Source organism: Aplidium turbinatum, chromosome 3 (assembly GCF_918807975.1).
Source record: "Aplidium turbinatum chromosome 3, kaAplTurb1.1, whole genome shotgun sequence".
Taxonomy (NCBI): Eukaryota; Metazoa; Chordata; class Ascidiacea; order Aplousobranchia; family Polyclinidae; genus Aplidium; species Aplidium turbinatum.
In genome coordinates, this window is record NC_137474.1 from 26,197,885 (window position 1) to 26,209,388 (window position 11,504).

An 11,504-nucleotide genomic window follows, 5' to 3' on the forward strand; every position below is an offset into this window, starting at 1 on the left:
GAAATCGCATGCTTCACCTCCTCATCCCACCACCATGTGTCTCCACGATCCCTCCTCACTTTCTTTTTCCCACATACTTCATCACATGCTGCTAGGACACCTTTCTGAAATGAAGCCCACAAGTCCTGCGCACTCATGTTTACCAGCTCTTTTGCTCTTTTCACAAACTTAATTCTCGTTTCTTTTTCCTCCAGTTTCCACACATTTCTCACAAAAACTCGTTCTTTCTTCACAATTTTCTTCACTTTTTTCATATTTAAGTCTCCTACTACTAGTCTATGCTGCAACTCCCACGGAATTACTTTCACATTCTTCAAGTACTTTCTCTGTTCCTGCCCAACCACAATAAAATCAGTTTTAATATACAATTTTTATCTTTTTAGCTATGGTGGGCAAGAAAACTGGGCGATAGAAGATTTGCGCTACCATCAGTTTATGAAGGCAGCAGCAACATCTAAAACGACAATCAAGCCACAGTCTCTCGCTCCAACCAAAAATGCTGCAAAGTATCATTTTCTTCGAATCCATCTGCAGGTGATTGAATGGAAAACACTGATGAGCGTTGAACTAAATCCGCTCGATTGGGGCTGGAAATTATCCAATGGGAGTTACGATCCTATGCTGACAGATTTGAGTGCGGCTCCTGATAACATTCTTCGCTTTGTACGATGTAACTGTAACGTCACTAAGAAAAGTCCTTGCAGTACTAACGTTTGCAGCTGCAGGCGGCAGGGGCTACCATGTGTTTCTGCGTGTGGTAATTGCAATGGAGTGGATTGTGAAAATTATGACAAAGACGAAGTTTCATCAGACGAAGACAGCGTTGAAAATGACGAGGAAGCGGATAGAAACATATTTGACGTTGAAAAATAAATATCAGATTTAAATTTGGTCAAAATTATTCAAAATCTAGCTTTTTAGAAGTGTTGGTTTCAAAAAAAAAGCGATTTACAAGTCAGGAAAAGAAATCATGAAAACAAAACTTTTGAAACAATTTTAATTAATTTCAAACGCCTTCTACTGATATGATATGTTTGGTTTGACATGTAGATTATTGTTCATAAGTATTTGCAAAGATTGATATTGAATTTCACTATTTACCTTATAACAGTAATATTCGTGATCGTCCATAAAACATTCCTTTTAACCAGTGCATTATGACGCCATTGCTACTGCAAGTATTACAATTTTCCATTGATTTTTCAAATGCTCTGAAAGGTTTAGCCTACTCAAGTAAGTGAACACAAAACAATATGCACAAACCAACGATTGCATTCACTGGAAATTCTCAATTGTCAACATTTACATTTTCTGCACTAGCTGGCGCAATGTCGTGTAATTTGCGTTGTATGCTGCAGTAGAAACTCCTGCCGCGATCCACGCATAATGCCTTTGGCCAACGCAACTGTTCAGTTGGCGCTCCCACTCTGTTTACTTGCTTGTTATGTTGAGGTGCGGTTCAGGTTGATAATCTTATTGTCTGAAGTACTAAGCTTAATTCATTTGTTTATATTTATTTAGATGTTCCATTTAGTTTGTTAAAGCTAATATAAGCTTGCGTAATAAAGTATGTATTAGTTCACGACAATTTAACAAACTAATTGAAGATGGATAGCAAGTTTATAAAGCCCAGTTTGTTCAGCGCTGATCCCAACTCTAGTCAAGCTAGTAAAGAGTGGAAACATTGGCATCGAACATTCGCGAATTTTCTTGCAGCATTTCCAGCTGAACCAGAGATCAGTGATGACGATAAACTGCGATGTTTGATCGCCCACGTTGATAAGGATGTTTACGATTACATCAGTGAATGTAATACTTATGAACTTGCAAAAAGAACTTTAGAAAGATTATACGTGAAACCAAATAATCTCATATTTGCCAGACATTTGCTAATGACGTGCAAACAACAGGCAGAACAGTCATTAGATGATTACGTATTAAACTTGAAGCGGCTATCTCGAGATTGCAATTATAAAGCCGTAACCGCGGAAGTTTGCCACAATGAAGCGATTCGTGACGCTTTTATATCAGGGATATTGTCTGTATCAATACGTCAAAGACTCTTCGAAAATATTAGAGAAGAGACCATAACCCTCGATGCTATTTTTAATCAAGCTCGCTCATTAGATATTGCTCAGAAAAATTCTGATGCCTTTCTAGTTTCAAATCAACAGCAAACCTACTGCCAAGAAAACACATCAACATTTTCCAACACGATACAGTGTTCTCAGAGAGAATCGGCTGAACAAGAGATTTCTTTGCGTGAAAGACTTCCGTTAAATGAAAGTTGTGCTGCAGCTGACTTGAAGAAAAAATGCTCCCACTGTGGGTGTCCTGACAATCATGGAAGAGAAAGATGCCCTGCGAAGAACAGTAAGTGCTATAAGTGTGGTTATCTTGGTCACTATGCAAGAGAGTGTCGTTCTCGTAGAAAACGAATTTCACAAAATCCGTCTAGTGCTTCTTTATTCTCCTTACATTCTGCTCCAAATAAAGTTAACTACACTGTGTGTATTAATGGTGTTACTGCAAGAGCACTTGTGGACACGGGTTCTACCCTAAGTCTTGTGAGCAAACATTTTGCTTTGAAGAATGCAATTTCTATCGAATCGGAGTTTAATGAAATTGGTTTGGCCGTGAATAAAAAAACTTCACAAAGCGATGGATTTTCTACTGTTAAAGTTTACTTTCAAAGACGTGAATACGATAAAGTGAAACTTATCGTGCTTGATAATTTGCTAACGGACGTTATTCTGGGGCAAGACTTCTTGGCTCAGCATAAGCACGTAAAAATGAACTTTGGAGATAGCGAAGCTCCTTTGTATCTGGGGGCACTAAAATGCGTGAAAACGGATATTTGTCTAAAGATTGTTTCAACATTTATCGCCCAACTGTAAGCCAATTGTGACTAAGTCCAGAAAGCAGTCTGCTGCTAACGAAAGGTTTATAACTGAAACTATACAAAAAGATCTTCAGCAAGGTGTAATTGAGCCAAGCACTGCACCATGGCAAGCTCAAGTCCTTGTGGTATCTGGAGAAAATCACAGGAAAAGAATGTGCATTGATTACAGTCAAACTATCAATAAGTTTACGTTGTTAGACGGATATCCATTGCCTAACATGCAAAATTTGGTCAACAAGATTGCTCACTATTATTTTTTTAGCACATTGGATCTGAAAAGTGCATACCATCAAGTTGAAATTCCTGTGGAAGATCGGCCTTATACAGCTGTTGAAGCCAATGGTAGATTGTATCAAAGCAAAAGACTATCGTTTAGATTAACAAATGCTGTAGCCTACCTTGGTTTCAAAGAATTGTTGACAATATCATCGAGAGCAATGATTGTAAAGGCACATTTGCTTATTTGGACAATATTACCGTGTGCGGTAAGACAAAGGAAGAACATGATGAAAACCTTCAGCATTTCCTAACAGTTGCAAACAAGTGGAATCTCACTTTCAATAATGACAAGTGCACCTACTCCACAGACAAGATCAACTTACTGGGGTATGAAATAAGTAATGGCAGTTTAAGCCCTGATCGCGAAAGAGTGAAGTCGTTATTAGAAATGCCGGTTCCAACCTCAGCCAAAGAGCTACGACAAATTATTGGTCTTATGGCATATTATACTCGATGGATACCGCAATATTCGGACAAAATAAAACCACTTGTTGATAGTAATAGGTTTCCCCTGAGTGATCAAGCTATCTCGTGTTTTAACGAACTTCGGCAAGTCTTGGCAGAAGCCACTTTGAAGGTAATAGATGAAAACTTGCCCTTTTCAGTCGATACTGATGCCTCGGATATTGCGTTGTCCGCAATATTACATCAGGCGGGAAGGCCTGTGGCGTTTTTTTCTCAGACCCTGAATTCGAACGAAAAGCGATATTCCAGTATCGAAAAAGAAGCTACTGTCATAATAGAAGCGGTTCGAAAGTGGTCACATTTCCTTTTAGGCAGACATTTTACTTTGATCCCTGATTAAAATTCAGTTGCTTTTATGTTCGACCACAGAAGAAGAGGAAAAGTAAAAAACGACAAGGTAATGCGTTGGCGAGTCGAATTGGCACAGTATTCGTATGATATCGTGTATCGCGAAGGCAAACTTAACGTGGCATCTGATGCTTTATCTCGTGCGTATTGTGCCAGTACAACTGGGAACACACTGAAAGAAATTCATGAAAATTTGTGTCATCCGGGAGTTGTGAGAATGCAACATTTTGTAAGAACAATGAATTTGCCATACTCGATAGATGATGTGAAAAGATTGGTCACAAATTGCAAAGTTTGTTGGGAAGTGAAGCCAAGGTTTTACAAACCTGCAAAAGCTACATTGATTAAAGCAACGCAATCATTTGAACGATTGAGTATTGACTTTAAAGGACCATTGCCGTCAAATACTAAAAACCATTTTTTTTTAACAGTTGTTGCTGAATTTTCGCGTTTCCCCTTTGTTTTTCCTTGTAGTAACACTACTTCTCATACCGTAATTATTTGTTTGAAATCTTTGTTCAACATGTTTGGTATGCCAGCCGTAGTGCATAGTGATAATGCAAAATGCTTTATATCCAAAGATATAAAACAGTTCTTAAGTGAGAGAGGCATATCCACAACACATTCGTCAGTGTATAATCCGCGTGGCAATTCACAGTGTGAACGTTATAATGGTGTTGTTTGGAATGCAATTAAGTTAGCTCTTCGAACTAAAAATTTAGAAATTTTACAATGGGAGTTAGTTGTTCCTGAAGTATTGCATTCACTTCGATCGTTATTGTGCACATCCACAAATGAAACGCCTCACGAAAGACTTTTTAATTTTCCACGACGCTCAATTTTTGGGTTATGTGTACCTTCGTGGATGACTGAAGAAGACAAGGTACTGGTAAAACGTTTTGTACGTAACAAGTACGATCCACTAGTGGACGAGATTCAACTTGTGAATGCAAATCCAAACTATGCTGTGGTAAAGTTCCCAAATGGAAAGGAAGCAACTGTATTTGCCAGAGACTTGGCAGCGCCAGGACGAGACTTTGCCGACCCCGTCAACCCTGCTGAAGTAGAGAAATCGAATGAAGTGAACTCCAGAATTAGAAATGTTTCTGATGACGTCGAACGTGAAATTACCTGTGAGAGGAGCTCTGCAGACGATGATGCGGTTATTAACACGCAACCTATTAAACCTAATGTTGAATTGCAAACACAGAAAAACTGGCCTTCTGTTCGTATAAAAAACCCGCCAAAAAGGCTGAACTATAATTGAGCGTTTGTGTATTTATTGTACTATAATTTTTATGAAGGGATGAATGTCGTGTAATTTGCGTTGTATGCTGCAGTAGAAACTCCTGCCGCGTTCCACGCATAATGCCTTTGGCCAACGCAACTGTTCAGTTGGCGCTCCCACTCTGTTTACTTGCTTGTTATGTTGAGGTGCGGTTCAGGTTGATAATCTTATTGTCTGAAGTACTAAGCTTAATTCATTTGTTTATATTTATTTAGATGTTCCATTTAGTTTTGTTAAAGCTAATATACGTAATAAAGTATGTATTAGTTCACGACACGCAACATGTGTTTTAAGTAGCCCATCACTCCCCATTAAACTTATTGTATTTAACAAAGAAAAAAACGAAAAGAAAAAGTGGCTTTACTGGGAGTATTCTTGCATTCCATTCATCCCCTAGTATTGAAGAGTAATTACGATATTCCAATTATTCTTGTGACGTCATCATGACGTCACATCCAGACTTTTTTCCCAAAATGTTCTCACAAAGCTACAGATTGCGATATTTGAAAAAAACAAATCTGAAATCAGTATGGAAGTATTAGAAAAGATGATTATAGTTCATTTCCGTTAGGGGGCGCTAGACGCAAATTTCAAATGCCCCCCATTCCATTTGCTCAAAGCCGATTGAAGAGGGTTTTGGATATGATGATCTACATAAAATTTCGCTTCTTTTGGTACCAAATTTCTTAAGTTACGAATTTTTTCCAGGTCAAACCCTAATATGACTACACTATCTGTGCTAGTGTGTTGGTCATTATTATCAGGGTTGCCAGGTTGGCCTTTTTACGGCTAAATTTCACAAATTTGGCCTTTTTTGAAGTCGTTTGACCAAAAAATTTGGGTTTGGCTCCAAATTTTCTGTTCGGCGTTTTTGCATTTAGCTTAGCCTATTGTATTTTGTAAACAACAATGGCAACATTTGTCTTTTATTCTTTCAGTAGTGGTGATTGTTATTTGTTCACGCGCATGTGCGAGCGCGCAGGCAGAAAGGATGGAAGTCTTGCACTCTCACTCTTGTAGCGATGGTTGTTTGTTTGCAGTGCCCACTAAGATCTATCATGAAACCGAGAGATGTTGGCTATGCATCATTGAAAGAAGACCTTGTCCAGTTCAACACATGTCAATGGAACTCGACGTCAACAGACTGGATGATGGCGATGGCATAGAAGCTAACTTGAAAAGACACAGTGCTCAGTGGCACAATAAATGTCGTTTAATGTTCAACAAAAAATGTTTGACCAGCAGAACTGAGCAGAATCAGCTTCAGGACAACAATTTGGTACCGGCACTCCAACCCTCCGCACACGATCAGCAGCTGCCCACAGGCTTCCACAGTCAGCTGAGCCTATCTGTTTCCTTCTGCAATAAGCCAGGTGGCACCGCAGACTTGCACCAAGCAGCTACACTGGGAATTGACAAGAACGTTCGAAAATGTGCCACTGAATTGGAGGACACTGAACTGCTGGCCAAGGTGTCTGCAGGAGACCTGAATGCCATCGAGGAAAAATACCATCGCAACTGTCTTCGTGCATTATACAACAAAATCAGACCAGCATCACTCAAAGACGAGGAAGATGATCGATTGCAGGGCATAGCCTTTGCTGAGCTGGTGGTGTTCATGGAGGACATCGTGAAAATGAGGAAAATGCCCCCGTATTCAAACTCTACCACGTAGCTAACCTCTACAAGACCAGATTAGAGCAGTTGGGTGCCACGGTAACCAACAGGGGTATACACAACCAGACTGAAGGATAGGCTTTTTTCTGCACTTCCTGATCTGAAAGCGCAATCGCAGGGCCGAGACACACTTCTCTTGTTTGAGAAAGACATAAGGTCCAGCTCCGCCCTGATGAAGGCCTATGATCATGACTGTGATGTGATGTACCTAGTCAGAGCAGCACTGGTAGTCCGTAGAAAAATGTTTGAGACAAAATTCACCTTTGACAGTGCGTTCTGAGATAAATTCTGTGACACCATCCCTCCTTGCTCTGGTTAACATGATCCTCGATGGGGCGAACATCAAGCACCAGACTCAGTTGGCCAACACAACCAACATAACTGCTGCGCTTACACTATCGCAGCTACTGGTGTTCAACACTGTGAAGCATGCATGCTGCATGGAGTCAACGTCAGTGCGCCACAACCGCGAGAGAGAAACGCCATTTCCACTCTACCTGACCCTCAAGATTCAGGCTGTGACCAGGAGCAGAGGACTGGTCGACACACTCTTCAGCCTAGGGATGTGTGTTTCGTATGATTGATTACTGCAGCTCACGGAAGACATTGCCAATGGCGTCTGCCAGCGCTTCAACATGGAAAAAGTTGTTTGCTCACCCAAGCTGCTCCAGGGGCTGTTCACTACTGGGGATGTTGTTAATATTGACCATAACCCTAGCTCTGCTACGGCCAAGGATTCATTCAATGGCACTGTTATATTCTTAATGCAACATCTATCACAAATAAATGGTGGACACGACCTTGGTGTATTGGTGCTTAGGCAAGACATCTTCACCTCTAAGACGGCAACACCTCTGCCTTCAGTGTACAAAAGTGTGCCACCCGTTGCAATAAAAACGAAGCACTTCACTGCACCGCCTGTACAACGTCCGGCAAGACCTCTCGACCTGCTGACTGCTAAAGCTGCTGTACACGAAGAGTATTGGTGGTTGAGGACAGTGACGTCAGCTCTAGAGAAGCAACCCATAGAGGAATGGGTGTCATGATCTGCCTACATGGTCTGCGGCGCTGTTACGACAGGTTCTCTTGCTGGTGTACATCCGATCGCTTCGTGAAGGAAACTTTGAACCTTATGTGCAATCCCTGACACAGATCATGCCCTGAATGTTCGCCTTAGATCACATTCATTATTCCAGGTGGCTTTCTATACACATCTGTGATATGATAAACCTCATTGACAAGCACAAAGATGTCCTTGCAGAATTCAAGTCTGGAAACTTTGTGGTAGGCTACACAAGACCAGCAATAAGTTCTCTGCCATGGCGATCGACCAATGTCATGAGCAGAACAACGCTATGGTCAAAGGGTCTGGTGGAGTGATTGGCCTGACAGGAAGCCCTGGAGCACTCAGACGCTGGATGGTGGCCGGGCCAGAAATAGCCAGGATCATTACAGAGTTTGAATAGTAGGCCACTAGAGGACATGACGACATCAGGCATCTTCACCATGACCAGAAACCTGGAGTACAGAGAGCCTTTGTGAAGGATGTCAGGGTGCTTATGGAAGTGTTTCAAGAGATGGGAAATCCCTTTCTAGAGAGCTCTCAAGATTTACTGGTCCTTGACACGAGGGACATCGTGGAAACTCCAGTGGCAAAAACTGTGAGGAAAATTGAATCCCTTGGTGAGAAGCAATATACATTTACAACGTTTGTTGAAGAAAGGCTGGAACTATGCACGAAGCCAGTTACATACACACTGACCAAGAACAAGTTGCCGCTCTTCTGTCGGCCACAGACCAAGACGCAGTCAAAGCAGCAGATGCATCTCGCAGCAGTGAAGAGTGACTGCAGTCTCTTCTCGAGGCTGTATATTGCATGTCAATCACGTGATGGCAGAGATGTACGTATACGCCGCAAATTCTACGCCGTAGACTTACGGCGTAGATTTTTTGTTTACGCTAACGCTTGCGGCCACATTTTTTGGATAGTTGTCGCTTGAGGTTACGCCGTAAAGTTTTCGCGGTTTTTTAGCGCATAGCGTCAACGCATACTTTTTAATGTCTTAGCTGTTGTTTGCATTTTTTTTTTATCAAACTTTCCAAATTTTGAATAAGATGAAACAATGTTTTCAATGGGCAAAGACATATTGAAACCAAAACGCAGCAAAATGTCAGATGAACACTTTCAGATGCTTGTGTTTCTTCGTGGAAATTCAGTTCAGTTCAGTTCAGTTGTTTTTATTTCTGACCATCATATCAAAACAATACACGTCAGCATAGCAAAGGTCGAAAAAAGGGTAGAAGCGACAAAACGCGAACGTTAAAACGTGCTTGAGACCGAAGTAAGTTATTGAGTTGAAAGAAATTTGGCACGGTCGCAACACCTTCAGAAAAATTTAAGATATAAAGGGAAAATAAAAAAAGAAATGTTACAAAACAAAAACAACATATATTTAGGCTATAGCTTTATTAGCCCACATAGCTTTAGCTGATATATTTATAATTTGTATGGACAGTTGCTATGAAGATCGGCAATGGTGCGTTATCAAGAGTGCTGATGGTCGTAAGGGGAACACGTCTTGATGCGTTTAGCTCATAGCAACTTGTTTGTTTCGAGTGGTTTATAGCGTGTGAATGTTTGGCACCTAGCAAACAAAATGAGTTTACGCTAGTGTATGCGCTGACTCCGCCAACTTTTTTTAGAAGTTACGTTGACGCATACGGCGTATGGTGTTTCGAACGTTTGCGTTTACGCTGATGGCGTCAATATTTTTTGTATGCGCGTACATCACTGCGTGATGGGGATGACCAGTTCTTCTCCCATGAGAACCAGGAAGCTCCACCTTCATTATCAACTGGAGGCCAACTGCGCATTGGAGTCAAAGCAGATCTACTACACTTCCTGAACTCAGACCAAACTGAAACCATAAGAGCACATGTGGTTGATGCCATAATCCTTGATGGTGCAGCTATTGTTCAAATGCTTAATCCTGTTGCAGCAAAAACCTTTGAAGAGTATATGAACACAGTTTTTGTACGTTACATCTTCACCCAACTGGAAAAGGTCTAAAGACTTGACCTCGTCTGGAATGTATATCTGCGTGACAGCCTGAAGGCGACGACCAGCCAGAAGAGGGGTTAGGGCAGGGCATCACGAAATGGGTGGATCCCTCTACCGTTGTGCCTAGGAACTGGAAGGAGTTCCTTCGTGTTGACCAATACAATATTGAACTCTTTGGTTTCTTGTCACGAGAGACCATTGGTCTTCCAATTACTGATGGCAAGGAAATGTATGCGACCTGTGGAATTGATGTCCTGTGCTCCCCTGCCGAGTCCGATTTGACCAACCTCTCCCCGTGTTCTCAGGAGAAGGTGGATACACGCATGCTTCTACGTGGAAGATTGCTGTCCAGAAGGGGATGAGGAAGGTGACCATACGCACTGTAGATACTAATGTTGTGGTACTGGCTGTGGCTTCCTTCAACCACATTAACTCTGATGAGCTGTGGATAGCTCTTGGTACTGGGTCCAGCTTCCGGTACATAGCTGTTCACCGCTTGGCTGCCGCCATGAACCCCAGACGATGTACTACTCTCCTGGTCTTTCATGCTTTCATAGGGTGCGACACTGTGTCTGCATTTAGCTGTACTATTCATGTGTCTGAGGCCCCGCCTGGCTACATTAAACATTACACTGTTGCAAATTATCTTAATATTCTTTTCCAATAATTCCCGAGACAAACAAACTGCACCAGAATCGTGAAAAATTGTAATTTAGGTCATTGACCTCTCACGGTCATCAGAGATCAAATCTGACTTATTTTCCAATCTTAAAATCAACCTTATTATATTATGTACTAACGCTGGTAAAAATATCATGCTTAAATAATTATCATAACATGTCTGTCAAATAATTCCCGAGACAAACATAGCTTACTGCACCAGAATCGTGAAAAACTATAATTTAGGTCATGTTTAGGTCATTGACCTCTCAAGGTCATCAGAGGTCAAGTCTGACTTACCTCCCGATCTTAAAATGACCCTTATGGTATGTACTAACGTTGGTGAAAATTTCATGCTTTAGTCATAATTTGCACAATCATGGTAACCCGCTGCACTACAAAGAAGTTTATATATTAGAAAAATTGGAAAATTTCCGATAATTTATTTTTTGTTTTAGTTTTTAATCGCTTCAGAAAATTTTCGAAAATCAATATTTACTTCGAATTACTGATGTCATGGTTGTCTGTATCCTTTTTAATGACATAAACATTCACCAAACGTTTGCTGCCTTCCCCTTAGTGCGGGCCTTTTGTGTGTTTTATATAAGCAATAGGCCTACAGCACGCACTTGACTTAGCCTACTGCAGGTTTCAAGCTATATCTCTCTCACGCAGCTACACGGATCGCAAATCGATCTCGTGATGACGACCATGACTATAATTTTGTCCCACCAGACCTGTGGCGATGCGTTCGATGGCACTTATGTGTGATCGCTATGCCATCTCTGATCGAGCACCGGCCGCTGTAGCATCTGCTGCATTGT

General features: G+C 41.2%; 2 protein-coding genes across 2 annotated transcripts; both read left to right on the forward strand.

The window, feature by feature from the left end:
- The first annotated feature begins 1,607 nt into the window (after positions 1-1,607).
- Positions 1,608-2,897, forward strand: LOC145766661 (uncharacterized). Its single transcript, XM_082578373.1, has one exon. The coding sequence runs from the start codon at positions 1,608-1,610 to the stop codon at positions 2,895-2,897; it is 1,290 nt and encodes a 429-aa protein (XP_082434499.1).
- A 1,620-nt stretch (positions 2,898-4,517) lies between these two features.
- LOC145766662 (uncharacterized) lies at positions 4,518-5,261 on the forward strand. The gene has a single exon (XM_082578374.1). The coding sequence runs from the start codon at positions 4,518-4,520 to the stop codon at positions 5,259-5,261; it is 744 nt and encodes a 247-aa protein (XP_082434500.1).
- Positions 5,262-11,504: the final 6,243 nt, after the last annotated feature.